This window comes from Carassius carassius, chromosome 2 (genome assembly GCF_963082965.1).
Source record: "Carassius carassius chromosome 2, fCarCar2.1, whole genome shotgun sequence".
Taxonomy (NCBI): Eukaryota; Metazoa; Chordata; class Actinopteri; order Cypriniformes; family Cyprinidae; genus Carassius; species Carassius carassius.
Window position 1 is genome coordinate 11,566,183 of NC_081756.1, and position 23,711 is coordinate 11,589,893.

Here is a 23,711-nt window from a genome sequence, read left to right on the forward strand (position 1 = left end):
TGGAAATACTATGATTTAATAAAATATGTCATTGTTATATGTACAAAATTAAAACTCTGTTTTAGTGGAACGTTTTAAAAATTCCCTCTGTATTAGGTATGTGTCAATGCATCCGTCCCGGTACTCTAAGAATCTGGAATGTGGCATGGACACGATTCAAGGGTCATCCTGTGCAGGTGGAGCATGGCTTGTTCTCAAGTTCAGAGGTCGCTCTTGTATGAGACCTGAAACTCTATATACTGTCTGACTGTGTTAACGCCAACTCCACTGATGCACCTACATCTGTCTAACTCTACCAGGTACTTCTGTGCACCACACAGACTGAAGATATTACAAAGGACCTATTTTTATGCTGGTCTGAAACCCCTGTCCTGACATCTGTCACCTGAAACTGAAGCTGGTCATATAGTTGTTTGACATTTGAGTACAGATGTCTATGTAATCAAGCTCATATCAAGTCCAAGTCCATCTTCAGTAATGTCTCTAATGAATTAAAACACATTGCTTCCGGTCATTTTTGTGGTGACTTATGAGACGCCCTTTTCACAAGTATGAAAGACCATTGTTGTGTTCAAACACAGTTTACACTAAAATGGATCATAAGCTATCAATGATCAGTGTAATTTGTCATTTGTCAGTAAATCAATCAGATCAGTAAAATGTATAAACAAAAAAAAAAGCGTGAAAAGAAGTTATTTAGTAATATTTATATTATAGTATTTATTAATATTTTGAATTAGCTTATATATATTTAGTGTTTATTGTTCTTTTTTTATATTTCAATTTGGCTTTATTATTATTTTAGTTTCACTCATTTTATCACTTAAAAATTTCTTTTCTTTTATTTATATTTAATGCCATTGAACAATTTTTTAAATAGTTTTAGTTAAAAATGACAACATAGGAGGAAAGATTTAAGTTACGATGACCTGCAAAAATTTGCTTCGTAGAGCAACACAAGACATTTAAAAAAAGGTAAGAGTATATTTTTTGCTTTAGACATAATGGAGTTATTGTACAAATATTTCGATTCAATTGTAGACAACTTGAGTAAAGTACAAATTCTCCAAATAATACTTTAAGGGATAGTTCACCCAAAAATTTTGAATTTCCATCATTTACTCCTGTGTTCCAAACCTATACCACTCTCTTTTTTTCTGTGGAAATGTGTTTTATGTTTTGTTTACCATTGACTTTCATTATTTAGAAAAAAAAAACACTGAATTTTTTAAAAGAAGAAAGACATACAGGTTTTGAACAGAATTTTTAGTTTTTGAATAATTAAGTACACTTACTTAAGCATTTACTGCCCTGCAAACTGTTTCCTTTTACACTTTTTTTTGTAGACATTGCTGGTGTATGACCTTCTTAAAAAGAGTTACATTAAGAAATTGGACTGTTCATCACGCCCTGTCCATGACAAGACTATCATCTCTTAGATGGTGAAATACTGGAGGGCCTTTCAGAAACATGGTAAGTACTCATTTCCTCATTCATTAGAAACTGAAAATTACTATATTGCTTATTATGAGTAATATTCATGAGGTTGCATGCATATGGTTTAGGGATCATTCGATATTGTGGGATCTGGTCTTTGGCTACATTAAAGGACGTATCAAGACATCCTAAGAAATCCTGCTCTCCAGCATGGACAGAGATTGAGAGATTATTTTCTCAAAAGAGAAGACAGTTATTAAAACAGTACATGAACCTCATGATACTTAAGTTTACCACTGCATTTATATCTCAGTCCCACGTAGATTTTCCATACCAAATTTACCATCAAAGAAAAAATCCTTGAAGTCTGAACTTGTTGCACTGGTCTAGTAATGCCACAGTACAGGCACACCGAAACCCAGACTGCAAAAAGGAGGCAACAGGAGCGCAGGGTGAAAAGACAAAAAGATGAACAGCAGCGCTTCGAAAAAGAGAAGTTCAAAGTTCATTCTTCTCAGCGGATATGAGCAGGTAGAAAGACACCTGACCAATAAATAAAAACATTAATCTTTCCTGAATTATGAAATAATAAACCATATGTGAACTGAAATGCATTGATTCCCTCTTTAAATCTCTCGTTCTCTCTCACTTTTTAAAAAAAAAATATACACTACTTGTCAATCTTTTAATGTTTTTGAAAAGTCTCATGCTCATGAATGCTGCTTTTATTTGATCACAAATCCAGTAATGGTAAATAAAACAGTAATATTGTGAAATATTCTTTCAATTTAAAAATGTAGCTACAAGCAGCAATTACTAGAGTAATTTAAAAAACATTTTAAGATTATTTTAGACAAAATGGCCATAAACCATAAATACAATCACTAGTAATTTGATTTATTGCCTTTTCATTTTTGACCAATAGGTGGCACTGTTATCAAATTAATATGGCCTGGTCAGTGTGAGGTGACATTGGCACATAAAAAGGTGGGTGTCAATATGTCAAATATTTGCAGAGAAACAGCCTCAGATGCAGTTTGGCACAATGCCTAAAATTTGTAGCGGCACTGTACGAAAACTGTTCAAATTGGACCAACGGTTGATGAGGAGTTCGAAAAAGTAGGTTTTCAACATAAATCCAAATGGCGGACAGGAAGTTCAGCTTACTCCAGCGTATTTGGTAGCTATGTTGTCGGCAAAAGCCACGTAATATTTTGAGAATAGTTTAACTTAACTTTTTGCCAGCTTGGTCTGAAGATGATATGAGTCAAATTTGTTGAAAATTGGACTAACGGTCTATGAGGAGTTCAAAAGAGTAGGTTTACAACATGAATCAAAATGGCGGACAGGAAGTTCAGCCAATTATGGTATCGATGTTCTTGGTATGTTCCAAGGAATCTAACAACATCAGTCTCATTACAATATGATAATGTATGCAAAAGTAATTAGCATTTTTATAAATTCCCTTGTCACTTTTGACCACAAGGTGGCGCAATTTTCATGATTAACAAAGTCCAAGCGTTCTTAAAATATTGAATTTTTTGAAAAAATTCAAAATGGCTGGCGCCCAAGATGGCTGACCTGGGAAAATTGGGTATGGATCGAGTTGGCATGATCCACCAAAACTAAAGATATGAGTTTTGTGATTTTGGGTCAACCCATTCAGGAATTATAAGCAAAAAATGTGAATTTTTCATATCTCCTGACCACTAGGTGGCACTGTGCCGAAACACTGCAGGTAGTTTCAAGTCATGCTTGTTATAACACACACCAAGTTTGATCTCAATACACCAAATTGTTGCCGAGATATAGCCTCATATGCATTTTTTTGCGTGCTTTTCGGCAAATTCGTTTGCATGTTATTAGAGAACAGTTGTACGAATAAACTTGAATTCCATAACTTTTTGCCCCAAGGTCTGAAGATGATCTGTTTACATTTTCGTAAAAATCGACGCAACGGCCTAAGAAGAGTTTGAAAAAAATACAAAGTATTCGAACAACTGAAAAGAGCAACAAAAAAAAACTAAACCTTGCTTTTTTAAATTTTGGGGTTCACTCAACTTGGCATAAGCCATTTTCTGGCTTACAGTTATTAGCATAAACATGAGTGAAACTTTGGACAAGTGGTGGTGCTAGAGAGTTTTAGTTAGAGACTCAAAATTGGCTCTGGTTAATGTTGGGACTGTCCTCTATCAGTGTGTTAAGTTTCATAAATTTCCCGTAATTGGTTCTATGGGCTGCTAGACTTTTGGTGGAGGAAGAAGAAGAAGAATCCCAAAAGATACAATAGGTGACATCGCACTTTCAGTGCTTGGCCCTAATAACTGTTTTCTATTTTAATATACTTAAAAATCACTGTGTCAAATCTTAATCATTACAAACATTTAACCAGTAGTATTTTTACTATGTATTTTAGATATGTATTTTTATACATGTTGCTCTTAAGAACATGGGTTATTGTTGACCTCTTAAACATTCTTAAAAAAATAATAACTTTCTTTCATTAAAGTATGGGCACTGTTCTGAAGGAAACACAAAACCATCTCTGGCTACGGAAGTTTAAATCTTAACTGGTCCAGCTCACTCTTTATCACTTAAGGACAATCAAAGACTATTTTGTTATCAGGTACAGTAGACCTTTGCTCATACTTGTGTTGACTTGTTCAAGATGATATCCGTTTAATCTGGGACAAGAATAAGATTCAAACTTTGGTCATCTTTAAAGTTTATTATGGGATATGGTGGTTATCTTAGAATAGGGTCTTTGTATATTCACAGTAAGATTAATAATTATTGAGATGCTAGAATGAGATAAAAAATTGGCAACTTTTGTGAGCATGCTTTATTTAAACAGAAGCGGTGAGCATGTGGGACCTGGACAATGGAACGCTATTGTCTCGCTTCACACTTGACTCAAAGATCCAGACCATCTCTCTGCATGGACCCAACAACAGCACACCACTTTTGGGCTTCAGTGACATGTCTAATCTCCAGGACAAAACCCAGCACTACTTGTGGAAAAGACCTGTTTGGGGAATCCAGCAGTAGTGAAGATGTGAAAGATGAAGAAACAAACCAGAAATGATAAGAAGAGCATGGTGTACTGTATAATATAGGTTAACAAGAATGAATTCAGTCTGAATGAAAATAAAGGGCTTTATGATCACTTATATTCACTTTGTCTTGATCTTAAGGATTCAAAAGGAAATTTTAGTTGTACACTGTCCTGGGAATGCGAATGTTTGACTTCTATCAAAATGCAATGCATTATGATCAGCATTTCTATTGCTTGTTTTTCCACATACTATAAATTTACCAGAACTTCCCCGCCTTGCCCTCAGAGTCATGAGATCCATGTTATGATAAAACAAATCTTAGCTTGCCTGTGTTATAACGTTACATCATTTCAATGTATTTTCTTAGAATTCAGATATATGTATATTAAGAGAAAAATATTTAATTGCATATGCGAGTACTTTGACAATTTGGTGTGTATATGCTTAAACAGACCCTCCTTACCGTCAAGCATGGTGAGCATGAGTCAGATTTTCACTTCCTGCATTTGTCACATGATAGATAAGCACAATAACAACTTCCTGCTTAAATTCGGTTTAAGGATATTTAAACAATTGTATCTGCGTTATTAAGGCAAATAAAAATTAACTGATGCAATTTTTGTTTTGGCTTTCTTTTGTATTTATTTATTTTAGTGCTTTCTGTTTTCTTTTACATGAAAGTATGACAAGGGTGTGAAATCAGCGCATGACCCCTTCATTGTGTCAAGGTTGTGCTGACTGGTGTTGCTGTTGCCTTGTAACGACACGTTTAGACACTTTATAAGATGCACTATTTGCTTTTTGATTTGCTTTTTGACAACTCATCGAAGTATGAAATCTAATAAACAAGGCTTTCAATGCATATCTGATTCAAACATGAATGCCACGATAAAAAATGTCTCTTAAAAGCAATATGTTCCAACTAGCAATAGCCTACATATATAACAATGAGAAACAGTGACAAAATCTTATCAGATGTTAAGTTTCTTTTTCTAAACTAACTCGGTCACTGTATTGAATTTCTGGGACGCTAAAAAAACACACAAGAGTTGTGATTGGACAAACGCTCAAAGCGAGTGGAAAGGTTGAACCTCCTTCACTTCATCAGTGGTTTCGTTTCAGGCGAATAAGTGCAGTGTGCGAAAGCCTTTCAACAGCTCATACTTGCGCCGCTCAACAGCTAACAATTCAGCAAATCTTTGTGTCAGTTACATCGGAATAAATTCCACGATGAAACACGTATTATTCCTCATCGCGCTTCTCATTGCTGCAACAGGTAAAGTACATTATTTTACAATATTACTCGCATTGAACTATGCAATTACCGTGTGTATTTACCATTAATTAAATACTGTGGTAGTAACTTTGACACATAGTCTACCAACTGCAAGATTACTGAATTGCATTGCATTGCATATGTAAGGAACTTGAAAAAAAGAAGGTGCAAACCAATATAACACTGACAGATTTCAGCAATAAGGAAGTGGTTGTGTTCCAACATATAGACCTATCTGTAACCTTATATCTGATACCTATTTAAACATTTGACGTCAAGTCTTACTATTGAGAACAATTAAAAAAAAAAAAAAGACAGGGGATTTATTATTTGACATACTTTCCGGGAACTACAATAGTTTCGATTATACGCTTGACTTGAATACAACGCCATTAAAAAAAAGCTGGTAAAACAGCGCTAGTAAAACAAAACTAAGGTCAAATTTTAAATGAGATGTTAGGATATAGTTATATACAGGAACACAACCACTTCCTTATTGCTGAAATCAGTCGGTTTTATTGCACCTTTTTGCACAGAGTAGCCTACCATACTTTATCTTTCAGGTTCCTCACAGTTCGGTGCAATTTCGTTATCTTTCAGTACTAGTGTATATCACTTTGTTATTGTATATTTTCTCTTACTCCTATTAATATTTATAATGGACAAGTGCAGTTCACAAGTGTAGCTACACAAGTTTTTTTTTGTCTGGTGAACTGGTAAACGACCCGCCGAAACTTTCCCTAAACCAAAGAGAATGTCAGTCACTTTGTCAGCACTTACATTTCTTTTATGCGGCTAATCGAATGATCAGACATCACGTGAAATCGGCTGAAGTGAATTGTCACATTTCTCTGTTGGGAAATGTTTGACGTGTGTGCACTTGTGACAGCGCGTGCTAGGGAGGAAGTGAATGTGTGTAAATAGCACTACATGTGCAGAACAGATGGACGCATAATTATAGCTGCATAAATATTGTTTTGCTTTTTTTCCTAATGTTTCTTATTGAGGATGAAGGTTTCGTCAGATTTAACTTCCATTTGGAGAGAAATTTTCACATTCTCTGTCTGCATCTTTCTCCTCAGCTCTCACCTCAGGTGAGGATGGTTCAGCTTATATGGCCCTTAACCTGAAAACAACAACAGCCCCCAGCCTGAATGCAATTAATCTCAACACAACAACAACTACGACCCACAGCCCCAACACAACAACAACTACGACCCACAGCCCCAACACAACAACAACTACGACCCACAGCCCCAACACAACAACAACTACGACCCACAGCCCCAACACAACAACAACTACGACCCACAGCCCCAACACAACAACAACTACGACCCACAGCCCCAACACAACAACAACTACGACCCACAACCCCAACACAACAACAACTACTACCCACAACCCCAACACAACAACGACGACCCACAACCCCAACACAACAACGACGACCCACAACCCCAATATAACAACTCACAACCCAATCTCAACAACTACTGCACCTACTACTGCACCAATACCAATGCCAACACCATCTACCAACATGACAACTGGGAACTATAATATCAGTGATGGTAAAGGCGCACTGTGTATTATGGTTGAGGTGGCAATCGGGATTCGTGTGAACACCAGCGAGGTAAGATTTCTTCTGTTGGAGTGAGAGATCTACATCCAAATGTGGTTCTGCTTATTTCTAAATCACTTATATCTTTCACACTGTCTACCTTGTCATTCTTCCATATTCCATATAAATATAATCTGCTCTTAAACATTTGTGTCTCTCTAGGTAAATGATACATACATTGTTCAGCCGAAAAAAACGAATGTCAAAGGAAATTGCTCGGAAGAAGAAGCTTTTTTCATGATCTCATTCAATGAAGGCGAAATTTCCTTACAGTTTCAAAAAGTAAGTCTGTTTTCATCTTTTCACAATAAATTCTTGAAAATGTTTTTTAAAAGGTGGCAAGACATTTCATAAACCATATTAACCTTTTAAATGTAGAACAGTGGTTTTCAAACTTTTTTTTTAAGAGCAACCCTATTTTTTTCTTCTAAATTCACATTTATTCATTTAGCTGACACTTTTATCCAAAGCGACTTACAATTGCTATATATGTCAGAGGTCGCACGCCTCTGGAGCAACTAGGGGTTAAGTGTCTTGCTCAGGGACACATTGGTGTCTCACAGTGGATTCTCACAGTCACACCAATGGCATGTGTCTTATCCACTGCGCCAACACCACCATGAATACTGCTCGTCAGGAGCAGCTGGGGTTAGGTGTCTTGCTCAAGAACACCTTGACACTTGGTCAGGTGGAGCCGGGGATTGAACCAACGACCTTCCGGTTTGTAGACAACCTACATGAACCACTGAGCCACTGCCACCCCGTTTCACACGACGCTATTTTTTCAGTCTATCTATCTATCTGTCTGTCTGTCTTTCTGTCTTGAAACAACTTCTGCACGTACTGTACGCCAAATTTTAGCAGCATGAAAAACAAAACTTTTATTCAAATTCTGAATGCACTATATGTAGCCAAGAACGCGAGCAAATAGCGCCCCCTAAATCACTGAATAACTTTCACTCATTTCAATTTATTGTGATCTCAGAAAATTCCTCAGAACTCCGGACTGAAAAAAAACTCTGGCGTATTGAATGGCGAGTGGATTCTGACTAACTGAAATGCCTCCGAAATTGCTTTCCAGAAATAAACAGATATGTCTGTGATTGGCTACAATGTTCAAGACTGAGTGCCACCACAAACACACATTGGAATCTGCCGCGAGGCGGTTGACGCTTCCTTTCGTTTTGTGTTTATGTGTTTAATTTGTTTATTTTAGTCATTAAAGTTAAGTTTGCCAGTTACATGTTACATACTTTTTCCTTTAATCATCCTGGCAACCCATTTTTTAAGTGTTGCAACCCACTTGAGTTGTCACGACCGAGCGCCAACCTCCCGCTCTCTCTCATGAGGCCAATAAGGAAGTGACTAAAACTGCAATTCATCGACTGGCCGCTTGAGGCTGGCTGCAAAAGAGAGTCAGTCCCATAGACTCCCCATGTTAAAATGCCCAACTTTACAGCAGAAAAAAAACATGTTTTCAGCCTGGTGCAAAAAAAGATTTTGGTCTAAATAGCTAATTTTGCCCTTCATGACAACTTTGAGGGGGTTGAATTTTTTTATAACTCATCTGTTTAAATTATATTAAGACTTAAAGTTCTGCATAATTAAGGGCGTAGCCACTTGAGTGACAGGGGGATTGAAGCTGTTGACACTGCCGTCACGCTAGGTGGGTGTGGCTTCAGCAATTAGCTCCCGCCTTCTTGCCCATTTTTGATTGTCCGGGAGAGTCACGCAGTGACGCGCTGCCAAGATGGCAACGGCCTGCTCAACACACTTTAGGCTTCAAAAACACACTTCAGGAGTCTACAGGTGACGTCACGGACACTACGTCCATACAGTCTACAGTCTACGTTTTATACAGTCTATGGTCACGACCAAGGGTTTGAAAACCACTGATCTAAAAGATTGTTTTAGCATTGCAGTGTAAGGCTAGTGCTAGTATTCTTTCTTGCGAAAAAAGTTAATGTATCTTTCAGTACAACCTGAAAAACTGGAACTTTGAAGGAGTTTAGGAGGAAGTATAAAAGTATTTTTATATTTATAATTTTTAAAATTATTTTCGGTCTGATATGAAACTGAGCTGACTCAGTCATTTATAAAATAAATCAATAGGTTAACAGGGAGGCACAAGGTATTCGTATTCTATTGTGTTTGTGTATTTTTGGTTAACATTCTAATAATATTTTTTCTCCCTTTCCAGAATAAGGCAACAAAAAAGGTTTACGTCAAGTTTGTGCAATACGATTTGACCTATGCTTTCAGCAAAGGAAGTAAGTTCCCTGCCAAATATGACTAGTACAATTTTTCTTGTAAAACATGCACAACAACACACATCCTCAGTTTTCTGCAGTTTATTCCCAGGACTTTGAACTTTTATTTATATAGTTAAAAAAAGAGCGTATCTAAATAAAGTGGTTACATTTTGGTATTGGTCTATTTTAACTGTAATAAGTTATATATGATTTTTTAACTTATTGGCTTATTTAAAAATCTACTGAAAACAGAAATCTTGCTTCAGATTTTTTTTTTTTTTTATGATATAAACAGAAAAGCTTTAATAAAGCAAACACTAGGCCATGCAGCTTAACCAGTCTGGCAACAATAAATATAAATGTCACCTTCTGCCAAGAGAGAATAAGGAAGTATTAGTGTCATTGTTGGTTACAGTAAATATTGTCTTTACCTCACTGTGAAAAAGTAATGCGTGTACATGCATTTCATTTTCAATTTAAAAACAATAACTTTATGGCATTGCATAAGGACTCATAGATATTTAGTGCTAATGGCTATAATTATGACTATTATTATCACAATTAAGTTTGTGGGATTAAGAACAGGGAGAGACCTGGTTAATGTTTTTATCATTTTGTGCACATCCATGCCTACACTAATCTAATTAAATCTCACTAATTAAATTATGTTTATTTTTGTTATCAAAGTGCAAAGACTTTACAAAGGGATGAACAACTCTCTTGAGCTGTTTTCTGTGGATGCGGGTTACTCTTACTCCTGCAAGGACGAGATGGTGTACATGGGGAACGGTGTGAGTCTGGATCTGACTCGATACAAGGTTCAGGCTTTCGATATCAAAAACAAGAATTTCGGACCACGTAAGTATAGAGTGATGATACTTCATTATATTAAAGCACTCCATCCTTGCAGTGGATGACAGTTATTTTGTTACAAGCTTACAAGTTATGTTGCTACTGAACTGGACATTTTTAGGCACTGCATATTTTGTGTCCTAGATTCTTCATACAGCTTGTTTACAAGGATTGTTGCAAAACTGTCATGGCGATGCAAAAGAGCTGGTTAGACCAGCCAGATGACTCTAAACAAATTTCTGCATGTTATAAAGTCCAAAGGCCACCTATTAATTAATGTGAATCTTATTCCCAACATGTTTTTTTATGATAGTCTGCTTTTAACTCAAAATGTTTGTTTGTTTGTTTGTTTGTTTAACAATTTACATGATTTGTTAGCTTTAAAAGTCATGTAAATGAAAATATTATCTTCAACAGAACTGTTGAATGAGCAGCTGTTACTGCAATTTTTATATATTAAAACTTATAAAAAACATGCTGGGAATAAGAACCACATTAGTTAATAGGTGGCCTTTAGACTTTATAACAGCCAGGTGTCTCCTAAGTATCTACTGGAATACACTGCAAAACTTTGCCCAGATTTTAGCCCCATTTTGCAGTATTGAAAAAAATCAACGCTAGTTGCCGAAAGTCACAGAAATTCATGCAGTTTATGATATACCAGGGCTGTCAAAATAGCTGAAAAACTGAATTTGAATTTTGTACTTAAATATTATCAAAATTCAAATTATATTCTAATTTAAAATGCATCATTTCAGTTAGGGTGAAGAAAAGCTTTTGGCTTCTCTCCTGAGGCAACGAGAGCGCATCGAGCAAAATATTACTAATGCACGTTTATTCATGTAGGCAAATTCAGACACATGGTTATTGTTTTCATATGTCATGCATCTCCAGGCAATGGCACTCATTTCTGCACGAGTTTAGAACAACTTGTAAGTCCTTGATAGTGTATAATGCCCATTATCCCCTCTGTAATCATTTACAAAGTCAGTTATGATTCCTGGTGTTTTAAAATCTGTTCAGATTTGAAAAGTGGTGTGGTGTATAACAGCTTTTAATTTTTGCAACTACAATATTGACTTTTCAGTTCTTACAATGAGACATAAATTCAATCTGTTCTGTTTGTGCTTGTACAACAGCTGAACTATGCAAGGCTGATCAACCTGACTACCGCGTTCCCATCGCCGTGGGCGTAATCCTCATTATACTCATCATCATTGTAGTCATTGCTTACCTCATCAGCAGGAAACGGAGGACTGATGGGTACCAGTCACTATAAAGGCCTATAATTCATGATTTATGAGAATAATAGCAATTTCAGTTTGCATGAATTTTAAAGCTGTTATGTATGTCTTAAGCAAATGTTGCCTATGTATACCAATGAACATGGATGGCCTAGGACCTTTCCAAACAATGTGTACTATGCAGGGACAGTCTGCCACATCCTAACACAAAGTGAATCTGCCATCCCACTTTCGACATCACTTTAAGATCATAATACAACCAGATGGCAAATGGCTTACATGCATTGTTTTAGCCTATATTTGTAAACTAATTAACTTTTTTCAAGAACCTAACCTAATACTGACAATACAGAAGGATGTGCATAAACTATTGTTGCTCCATCTTAAGTGTAATTGGTCTTTTGTCTAGGTATTGGTCACTGTCTGTCACACATCTAATGCATTTTCTGTGATAGACGATAAGACATTGTTAATCTGATTCTTTTTAAAGGGGCCTAAAGGGATGCTTATAAGGGAATTCATTTGCTTACATTGTGTAATTAGTAACAGAAAGGATTCTACTAGCAGTTGCAATCTAGTAATCATTCTGAAATTTTTTTTTTTCAGTTTTTAACCTGAAGAGTTGTACTATTCTGTATTGTGTTCTGAAGGTGCATTTACAGTGTGAACTGTCTTTGGGGGAATATTGTGTAATTTTGGTTACAAATAAAAAAGAATTTGTTTAAAAAAATCAGTGTTTTTTATTTATTAAATATGCATTTAATAGAACACAAAATAAACAATGCATCGTCCTGGAAAAACGTTTAAATTTGGTCTTATTTAGTCTGTCATTCTCACCTTACACAGCATTGTTGTGTGTTAGGTGAAAAGCAGTTCACTCATATTTAAGAATTTCATGTGGATTACCTTGTGTATCAGTGGAACCAATGCAAACTGGAGATTTTTGTTCACATGAATTCTGTGGTGTTAGCCTGGAACGAGCGCTCCTGAAAAATGAAAAACACAAGCACTATTTTTGTCAGTGTGTTGGGAAAAAAGCACACAAATAGATGAAAAGGAGTTAAGTTATGAAGAATTACTTAAATATTTATTTAAATGTGCTTGTTGCTAGAGTGTGACAGTGGGACTGATTAAGGTCATCTGTACAGCGATGTCACTCATGCATCCACCATCAACCTTATTTTGCAAGTTACAAATCAGCACGGTAGTAAAAAAAAATTTTTTTTTTAGTATGGTTACCCACTTTCTCAATGAATCAATAAATGATAGATAGATAGATAGATAGATAGATAGATAGATAGATCTAGAAAAAATAAAAATACCCCCTAAAATATGTTTTTGATTTGAATAATTATGTACGCCTTGAGAGGATGAAATATACATGGAATAGAGAGGTGGCGCTCAAGAGCTCGTGCGTACGGGGGTGCGTCTTAAATTTGGGAATTGCTAGGAAATTTGAAACCAGCGTCGGTCAGGAAATATGCAGGAAATATGCAGTAGTGGACGTAGGGGAAAACATTTAACATTTGTCAGCTTCAAGCTGCAGCTATCCCCGCCTCATCATGTTTTCTAATGCTTTCATAACATAGTTGAGAATCATTTTTGTACAAAGTTTGGTTAAAAAAGAACACGAAACCTAAAAACTGATTGGTTTATGAAAAAAAAAAAAACAAAGAAAATAATAATAAAATAATTGTTTTTCCTTATACATGCCCTTTCATGTCCATTTTTTAATAACTCCTGGCGTTAGAATAAAACATTAATCAAATATATTTTTGACAAAAATCGTTTTTCTACGTGTGTTTCTTATGCTCCAACCAATGTAATGACATAAAAAGAAAAACTTTTTCATGGTTCTCAGCCTAAATGCAGCTCAGTCGTGTACGCTGCCATCGGTTTTTTTTTTTTTTTTTTTTACAAACTTTTCATTAAGTATTGAAGGAGACCTCACTGCAAAAAAGACGTAACGTTAACGTTATGTGGTGTCAAGTTTAACCTCATCATCTGTACTGACGACAGACCGTGAACTCTTCACATGCCGGATGGAAGAGGGGTGGAAACATTCCGAAAACCCCACAAAAGAGCCTTTCTAAGGGATTCTGGTCGCAATAAAATAGCGATTGTTTTGAACGTATGTTTACATTGAAGACCAGCAGAAGTGAAGAAAATGACCAGTAAGATATAAATGACATGCATTTTGGAGATTGTTATTTGTATCAGCCGAGCCAGGACTGATCCAAGAATTTTGTTGTAAATCAACAGGCGAACCCGAGGAGGCAACGGCAGAGGTCTCGGAGCCTGCTGCCGCACAAAGCGCGAGCGAGCCGGGGAACTTACTGGAAGTTACTTTCCAGAGGAACCCCCGTCAAAAATACAAATACCTGGAGGCAGAACCCAAGATATTAGGGGTAGACCTGAAGGTGATATCGGAGTAGAATACAGTGCAGTTTCAAAAACATCTACTGAGTAGTTTTATGTCTCATCCACAGGTGACCGAAATCGCGCTGGCTGTCTTCCTTGTTGGCAGAATCCCCCTTTTTATAGGAATAACCGGATTTAATTTACAATGCTTAACTCTGTCATTTTCATTTGTTGTAAGTGTTCATTTAAAATGTTTTAACAGTAAAATATTGTATATATTGTTAATTGTATTTTTCCTTATATATATATATATATATATATATATATATATATATATATATATACAATACAGACCAAAAGTTTGGACACACCTTCTCATTCAAAGTTTATTTTCATGACTATGAAATGTTTGATTCACACTGAAGGCATCAAAACTATGAATTAACACATGTGGAATTATATATGGAATTATATACATAACAAAAAAGTGTGAAACAACTGAAAATATGTCATATTGTAGGTTCTTCAAAGTAGCCACCTTTTGCTTTGATTACTGCTTTGCACACTCTTGGCATTCTCTTGATGAGCTTCAAGAGGTAGTCACCTGAAATGGTCTTCCAACAGTCTTGAAGGATTTCCCGAGAGATGCTTAGCATTGTTGGCCCTTTTGCCTTCTGTCTGCGGTCCAGCTCACCCCTAAACCATCTCGATTGGGTTCAGGTCCAGTGACTGTGGAGGCCAGGTCATCTGGCGCAGCACCCCATCACTCTCCTTCTTGGTCAAATAGCCCTTGATGCCTTCAGTGTGACTCTACAATTTTCATAGTCATGAAAATAAAGAAAACTCTTTGAATGAGAAGGTGTGTCCAAACTTTTGGTCTGTACTGTACTGTATATATATATATATAATTACTAATTTTATATTTAAAAGTAGAATTTCTGATAGTATAAATGTTCCAGCATCTCTCTATAAAAATATCCCCACTAAGATATACCACTATGATTTCTTTGAACAGGGCATAATTGCTGGCGGTGTAGCGATAGCAGCACAGAAGCTTCATCTGCGGACAGTAAGATGGGCTTCTGGACACATCAGAAGACATGAAATATCATAAAAGATATCTATCATGCATGCTAATTCTATGTGCAGAATGTACCCCCTAAATTTCCCATTCAGAATGTGTCGCTGAAGTGGCACTTAGAAATAAGGTTTTGAGTGTGTGTCTGTCGTTTTGTTTCTCAACAGCTCAAGGCTTGTTTGGGAATGCAGGTGGTCACATGTGTGGCATATATCGTAAGTCTTATGGAAACATTTTTACGGGACCTACACTTTATTAGCTGCCAGGATCCTTATTTTTTCGGGATAACACATGGAAATGACACATGTGTACAATTAGAGGTAAGCAAAACAGTTTTAAATAGAAAATGTTAAATTTATCATTGTCACTGTATGCTGTTCACATTTGCAAATCTCAATATGCTGTGGATTATGCATCATTTAAATATTGTTATATATGCCTATGTGTGTGTGTGTGTGTGTGTGTGGGTGAACTACATGATATTTGGCAGGTGGTTTTAATGTTTTTTATTGTTCATCCTCTTTACTTACAGAAGGGATTTCGTCTGCTGTATTCAATAGATGAGCTCACAGAGGTGACTCAGATTGTCCTCTCTGCCACACTAGCTGCGTACTGCTGCAAGGTGATTCCTTGCTGCTCTCCCAGATCTCATGTGGTGAGCAATTCTCATTTCATATCTGTCGATGCCAGCAAGCAGTATGAATGATGCACAGTATTATGCACAGTTCTCGATTGTAAACTGCTTCTGTCTTTTTCAGCCCGTCATCGTTATGACGCCACCCACAACTCCGCAATGAAAGTGAGAGTGTGTGCATCTAAAAAGACTAATATTACTAATAAATCTCAATCTTAGAACAAATAATTAGACACAAAATAATACATTATACCTTTGTTAAACATAACATCACTAATATATATATATATATATATATATATATATATATATATATATATATATATATATATATATATATATATATGTATCAATAGCAATAAAACATATTTTTTGCATTGTACTTAAAGTAATAAATTTCATATACACCCACCGACCTGATGTCATGATTGAATTCGTTTTTTTTTTTTTAAATGAATCAAAACTTAACAAATGTGTGATGCTTAGCAATTTCATGAGAAGAAATAATGCCAATTTTTTTTAAAGGTTCAATGAATTCAATTATACGTCTGAAAATCATTACTGACAATTTAGAAATTATCTTAATGAAGAATCTTCACAGGAGATAACCATTGGCAGAAGAATTGTCTCTTGGTCAAACATCAGTTTGTAGCAAACCTTACTTCACATTTTAATATTGATGATTACTAATGCTGGCCAATAGACCATGAAAATATGATATAAAATATATTTAAACTGTCAAGTCTATCTCATGATTTGACTATAATAAGACATCTGAAAATAGAAATCAAGAAAAAAGAGAAGAGGCTTAAAACCACAAGTACACACAATAAAAGTGTGAAAATAACTGGATGAAATAACTATTTACTTTATGAACTAAGCCAACTAACATTATTCATATTCTTTTGGTTTCTGTGAATATATTTATATTATATATATTAGAAATACTTGTATTAGTTTTATTAGTTTCTTTATAAATATATAAATAATTATTTAAATATAAATATATAAATAATGTTTGTATAAATTAAATTGCAGTCTTTTAGTTATTTTAGTACTTCAAGTTCAATTAAATTAAAATGAGAAATGACTGGCATCTATCTGAAATAAAATGTTTATAAAATACCATTTGAGAATATGAATAAATATATGCAAATATTATATATTTATTTATTCATATTTGCCCGTTTATGAGTTTATTTGTATATTGGTTTGAGATAGTTGCATACAAAATTGAGAGAGATAAATATTCTAAAATCACTTTCTTATTTTCCAAACTGGTGCTTTGCTGAGACTTCCTAAAGTAAGTCTAAAAATATTTTAGTTTATAAATAGTAACAGAAAATGAATAATATATTCGCAAATGTCCAATATAGTTTCCTTCTACTAAGAGTTTTGTGTCACAATTTATCAAGTAAAAGAAAAAAAAGAAAAAATCTGTTCGTCTCCTGACCAGTAGGAGGCGCCCAAACACACTGTGTTTATTATCACGCTTGATAAAGATGGCCGGGGTTGACAATGATGGGGAGCGGAAAACAACAGACAAAGATGACTTGCACGTGTTAAAGGTTTGAACTGACGCTTTAATTTTACCTCTGTCTTTTAATAAAAGCTAAAAATAAATAGTCATCCCCGCATTCAGATGATGATGTCGATGACGGATACTGTACACATGGCTGCTGCGACGCCTGTCACTATAACAACTGATGCACTGCAATGTAACAACAGAGAACGAAGAGGTTTTTTAAGACAAGCAGCATCTGAATCTCTTTTATTAAACTCTGTGCAGTGCAGTATAGTCTGATCGTGTTATCCTAACGTGCTTTCCATCATTCTTGGTTGTTTTACCCATCATTCATCTCCCTCTGGAAGAGATGCCTACTGTAGTACAGTTAGACCGAGATAAATTGATTTGAGTTTGCAAGAAAATTTTGACATAACGTAATTGTTAATCTCGTCTTTGATTACAAATACTGTTATGCCACAGCTTTACTTCAATACATGCATTTTTTTTGTAAGCGAAAGCCACAGTACAATATAATCTCTTTAGCATTCTTTTAAGCTTTAGCTTTCTGTAATAATCTCTCACGATTTGCTTTCTTTTGATTAAAAAGGATTCAATGCAAGTGTGCGCTGACTGGGACTATCATTCTGTCTAAGATCTCTATTTGTGTATCAACGGGTGACAATTTATTTTTGGCTGAACTGTTCCTTTAATGCATGAAATCTCTTCGATTTTTTTGGAGGAACTTCAAATGAGCAGTTGTTTATTTATAGTATGTTTCTCTCACAGGAGCTGGTAGATGATCTTTACTCCTTTAGGGACCGTTACTTTGAGACGCACAGTGTTGAAGATGCTGGTAGGAAACAGAATGATGTTGCTCAAGAGATGGCGAAGACACTTAAGAGGCTGGAGGAAAAAGAAGGTGCGCATTACTTCTGCGTTTTCTACAAATTTTTAGGGCAAATCATGTTTAATGTTTAATAAAATATACTCTTGACAAATAATAATACAAAAAGTTGCTTAAAACACAGCAGGATCCTTTATTACTGTCTCAGCAACATTAAAAATGTCACATGGGTTAGAAAAACAAAACGTTATTTTCTTATTACGTATGTGTTTACTAGTATTATAACTCTGGCCTGTCTTTCAACAGACGTGTACAAACACAGTGCCCAGTTCCTGCTGCTATGGGGTCGGTGTCTGAATGTTACTCCAGGGTTTAGTCAGACTGCAGAGGAGTGTCTGTCCCGGGCGGTTAAACTGGAACCGGGTTTGGTTGAGGGCTGGAACACACTGGGAGAGCAGTACTGGAAGAAAAGAGACCTGACAGCGGCTGAGACCTGCTTCACAGGTGCACTACAGCAGGTGAGTCCCAGGCCTCGTTTACACTGCCAGATAAATGTGACCCAATTCCGATTTTTTTTCCTCATATGTGACACAGATCGGATCTGTTATATGACAGTGTAAACAGGAAAAAAAGCACATGCATTCGGATATTTTGAGATCGGTTTCAGGCCTCACTCATATGTGGAAATAAATGGAATATAAATCAGATACGTGCCAATGCGACTGTAATGTAAACAGGCAGATCGGATTTTCTGAGGCATTGCGTTCTGTACGTCATTAAATATGCAATGATTTGGTACTTCTCCAACGTCATATGTGACCCGTCCTGGCAAAATGAGTGTAAATTTGCATGGGCTATTTTGAGCTACAGGCAAAAAAAAAGGTATTTGTACATTTTCTCTGCTAGCTTCTCGCGCTGACTGTCATCCGAAGTGCGTACATATAACGGCGCTTCTGACGATCCTGATAAATACACACATATGCAGAATTACAATATTTCAGAATTCATGCAAACATATCTGCTCTGTCTTAAGTGAATGCTTAGGGAACTGTTGGGGGAAAACATCTGATGTGCCACATTATATTAGATCTATGCATTACAGTATAGGACTTCTGTATCATTATCATAATGTTAATCTTACAATAAAAGAGGGCATCACTCACTGCACTTCATTGAACTGCTTTTGTAGTTTTAATAATCAAATTATTTCTAATGAACACACAAGTTATTTTTACATTTGTTTTTCATACATGAATGCTTTAGTTTAGATATAAAATGATGAATGTAATGCATGTTTAAATACCCTGTCTGTTTAGTTCCCATTTGTCTGCTATTGGTGTATGATACCCCGATTTGGATTTGTGTTTGGATGCTCTTTTTCCTCCTGTGTATTATTAAAAAGCCTTATTTGTTATCTCCTTCGTCGTTTGCTTGATTTACACTCCAGGACGTATTACACTTGAACTGTTTTTTTTTTTTTTAGCAATTGTTCTTATTTAAAATAGCTGTATTGTGATTATTAATATAGTAATTAACAATATGAAAAGATGGAGGACTTCACTATCGACTTCAAATGGGTGACTCTGTCAGTTTTTGTCAGTTTCCAACAATTCATAAATCATTTTGATGGTCTTTAATGGAGAATTTAATCCCCCCACCTCCCCCCTCAATTTTTTTCCCTTAATTGCTCATTGTGGCTCATTTTGTCAGTACAAGTCGCATATTATTCTCATGGGGAAGCACATGTGGAGGCGGTAAATGACAACAACACATGCACAATGTTTCAAGCGGTATGGCAAGTGTAAACACATGAATCAGATATGGGTCACAATTGAAAGAACATGTAAACGGACAGCCAAAAACATTGGATATAGACTACAAATCAGAATTGGGCATCAAGACTTGCAGTGTCCTGCATGAGGTCTTATTATAGCCAAAAACAACTGGTCCCATTCATTAACTGTGCGTACACACTATTACTCAATGTTATGATCACTTATAAATTTACATTTGATTTAATCTTAAATATATATCATATAAAGTGTAAAGAAAGTTGAATTATAGCATGAGATGCAAGGTTTCTCAGTATAACAGAGAACATGTACAGTCAGAGTCGGCACCAGCCCAAACAATCTCGAAGGAAATCCAGAGCCAGGGAGGTGAGGGGGCACAATAATTGGCGTTGGTACTGACACTGCGTGTACAGCTGTAATAAGACAAGAGGTCTGTATAAAAGGTGTTTATTTTGGTGTTGAGGAATTTGTTGTCAGAAGTTATGCATAAAAATAATGACCATAACATATAAGCAATAATCCTTGCAATTATTAGTGAATGAGACCCAATATCTTTTATGATGTCTGGCTCTTTTGATATTGGATTTCTCACTGATATTGTATTTCTCATCCAGAGTAAGAATAAAGTGTCTCTGAGAAGCCTGTCTATGGTGCTGCGACAGCTGCCACCGCAAGAAGACACTCGGGGGCAGAGAAAACGCATTGTGGAGAGTGTGGAGCTGGCCAGGCAGGCTGTGCAACTTGACATCACTGATGGGACTTCGTGGTGTGAGTGCATTACACTGCTATTGCAAAAAAAAAAATACATTAGGTGCATTCCTTTTGACCTGTGAAATTGGAGTTAGTTTGGACTTTACAGGGTATTCCACCCCCTTAAAGGGACAGTTCACTCAAAAATGATTTACTTACATTCTTCAAAATATCTTATTTAAGAAAGTCATACAGGTTTGAAACTACATAAGGGTGTTTAAATGATAACAGCATTTTCCGGTTCAGGTGAAATATCCTTTTAAATAAAAGTGAAATGTTTTTCCCAAGTGAAGTGAACTCCAATAGATATCCAGGCTGTCGATCGGAACACAGATATTGTTTCTTATCAACATTTCTGAATAGAGACAGAATATAATGTTGGTATATTTAATTTTTCTTTCGGTTTGACCCAACAGATATTTTAGGGAACGCATATATCTCCATGTTTTTCACCAGTGGACAAAACCCACAGCTCTCTCAACAAGCCCTCAGTGCCTATGCACAGGCTGTGAGTATTTCTTCATAACTCTTATTCATGTATCAACTTTCATTTGTTAATATTCATAATATTATTTGGCCAAAACTGGCTGTCATCATCTTGCCTTATAATTTTATTGGTGCATATTAACAGGAGAAAATCGACAAAGCATCCTCAATGAATCCTGACCTCCACTTTAACAGAGCTACGGTAACAATTCTTTCATTTGCTTTCTCACACTTTCTCAGACTCTGGTGTTCACCAGCAAATATGTCACCATAAAACCAGCATCATATCCACGTTGTTGCTTATCTAAACTGGAAAACAGCCTGCTTTTGCTCTTCCACTGTGTATGGCAGGCCTAAGAAACTCTTATCTGTCACCAGTTGTTCCAGTATGAAGAGATGTACAGTTCAGCTCTGGATGGATTCAGCCGTGCTGCAGCTCTGGATCCTGCCTGGGAAGATGCTCGGGAGAGAGAAAAACAGCTGCTGAATTACCTAGACCAGCTTACAGTGTTAATAGAGAATAAGGTGAGATAGTTTACAATGGCACGGAACATGCATTTTCAATTATTTCTATGGGAGCTAAACTACTGACAGCAGAACAGAGAAACATCGCTGAGAGCATGTTGTGAACGTTGAAATGCTCAACTTTATTCAAATGTCATGTGAAAAATGGAAGGTGGCAGCCAAATCCTGTCAGGTGCATATAATGATGTTTTTTCATGAAAATTTGAAAATCTGCATTGAACTGGAGTTTCTATTGAATTTATATGTAAATCATATATTTACATGTCTGGTCTCTTTCATTGTCATATTATTTACATGTCTGGTCTCTTTCAATGTCATATTATTTACATGTCTGGTCTCTTTCATTGTAATATTATTTACATGTTTGGACTCTTTCATTTCTGGTTTTAAGCAAGTGTATTAAAATGACACATCTTGATTTTTGGGCATTCGGAAAAAACACTTCCATCTATCCAACAGTGTGTATATATGATGATTACGTTGGAAAACAATTTGATTAAACATGTAGTTGTAGGTTGTTTCCAGGAGATGGCAGTGGAGTACAGTCAAACAGTATTCTGGAGGTCCGTATGGAACCACATTAACCTCACACTCTGTGTTTCAGGGGAAAGTAAAAGCTCGGCGTCTTCGTCACATGCTCTCCTCACTCAGCTCCTCCACTTTGGGCCCATGCTCCTCCCCTCAGTTCCGGTCTCCCTCAGGCCGCGTGGGGAGCCTTGAACCCCGCAGCTTATCCGCTCTCACTCACGGTCACAACAGCGGGGTGGCAGCACTAGGAAAAGTGGTCTTCAGTCTGGCCTCAGAGGGCCGTATGGCCTTGTGAGCTTAAATGCCTCTGTCACATTAACACCCTCTACAAATATTTACTAGACATTTACTAACTAAACTCTTACTGGATATAGCTAAATGTCTGCTGATTGATTTTTAAAATGGTTTTCTTTTTGCAGCACATTTGGCATGGTGGACAGTGAAGAGACCTGTTGCGTAGTAATGGTGTATAATACAGCAGACAGCTGGGGTGTTTTAATAGGGGATACTGTAGTCATTCCTGAACCACAGGTTAAACGGCACAGCGTAACGCACAAATATAAGGTATGTGTTCAAAACTTTTCATTATATTTTATAGTTTTATATCTCCACTTACACTACCAGTCCAAATGTTGAGGTCGATAAGATTTTAAAATATGCTTTCAGCATCATTACTTCAGTCTTTATTGTCACATGATCCTTTAGAAATCATTCTAATATACTGATTTGGAGACATTTCTTATCATTATCAATGTTGAAAATCATTTTGCTGCTTAATATAATATGGAAATATGATACTTTTTTTTCTCCAGAATTCTTTGGTGAATAGAAAGTTAAATAGAAGAGAATTTTGATCCTATTAATGCATCCTTGCTGAATAAAATTATTCAATTCCTTAAAAATATATATACTTATTGACCTCAAACTTTTGAACAGTAGTGTACATATTTACACAATCAAGCAAGATTTCAACAAGTTTGCAGCCATTATCCGTGGCCACAGATGTAATAACCAAATTATAAATGTATCTTATTTTTGTATTACAATAGCTGTAATAAATACTGATGTCTGTTTCTTCTTTGCTACTCCCTGTAGTCATATGACTTCCGAAGTATACGTGTGGACTCTCCCTTGCTCCTTATAGTCAATGGGAAAAGACAGGTGATGAAAAGCCAAAGTGCAGCCTTTGTTACTTACAAACCTCAAAGTGAATGAAGACTCTAGAGAGGACATACGGTGAGAGCAAAGAGGGTAGTGTTTTTCCAGTTTGTATATATTTAGTTCTGTTCCTGTTTCTGAGGATGGGAAAACTCTGTACATATTTTTTTTTTATTTTCCTCTTGTTGATGGGCATCATTGTTAAGATTGTGCGGTCTGTTTCATATTTGGGTTGTGAAAATAAAAAAATGAAATCCCAGTCTTAATCTAATCAGTTTGGCAGTTCCTACAGGAAACAAACGTAAT

General features: G+C 36.0%; 3 protein-coding genes across 3 annotated transcripts; all 3 read left to right on the forward strand.

The window, feature by feature from the left end:
• The first annotated feature begins 5,602 nt into the window (after window positions 1-5,602).
• Window positions 5,603-12,333, forward strand: LOC132102696 (macrosialin-like). The gene is made up of 6 exons (XM_059507304.1): window positions 5,603-5,769; window positions 6,852-7,405; window positions 7,556-7,675; window positions 9,594-9,663; window positions 10,333-10,503; window positions 11,637-12,333. The coding sequence occupies exons 1-6, from the start codon at window positions 5,724-5,726 to the stop codon at window positions 11,774-11,776; spliced, it is 1,101 nt and encodes a 366-aa protein (XP_059363287.1). The 5' UTR covers window positions 5,603-5,723; the 3' UTR covers window positions 11,777-12,333.
• A 1,422-nt stretch (window positions 12,334-13,755) lies between these two features.
• On the forward strand, window positions 13,756-16,103 carry LOC132096722 (uncharacterized). The gene is made up of 7 exons (XM_059502293.1): window positions 13,756-13,915; window positions 14,004-14,149; window positions 14,231-14,335; window positions 15,118-15,171; window positions 15,348-15,500; window positions 15,713-15,835; window positions 15,939-16,103. Exons 1-7 carry the CDS (start codon window positions 13,909-13,911, stop codon window positions 15,975-15,977), a joined length of 627 nt encoding a protein of 208 aa, XP_059358276.1. The 5' UTR covers window positions 13,756-13,908; the 3' UTR covers window positions 15,978-16,103.
• A 1,167-nt stretch (window positions 16,104-17,270) lies between these two features.
• Window positions 17,271-23,664, forward strand: LOC132102704 (tetratricopeptide repeat protein 5-like). Its single transcript, XM_059507317.1, has 10 exons — window positions 17,271-17,382; window positions 18,108-18,240; window positions 18,472-18,683; window positions 20,573-20,726; window positions 21,125-21,216; window positions 21,340-21,396; window positions 21,573-21,719; window positions 22,324-22,538; window positions 22,667-22,811; window positions 23,343-23,664. The coding sequence occupies exons 1-10, from the start codon at window positions 17,317-17,319 to the stop codon at window positions 23,460-23,462; spliced, it is 1,341 nt and encodes a 446-aa protein (XP_059363300.1). The 5' UTR covers window positions 17,271-17,316; the 3' UTR covers window positions 23,463-23,664.
• The last annotated feature ends 47 nt before the right edge of the window (window positions 23,665-23,711 follow it).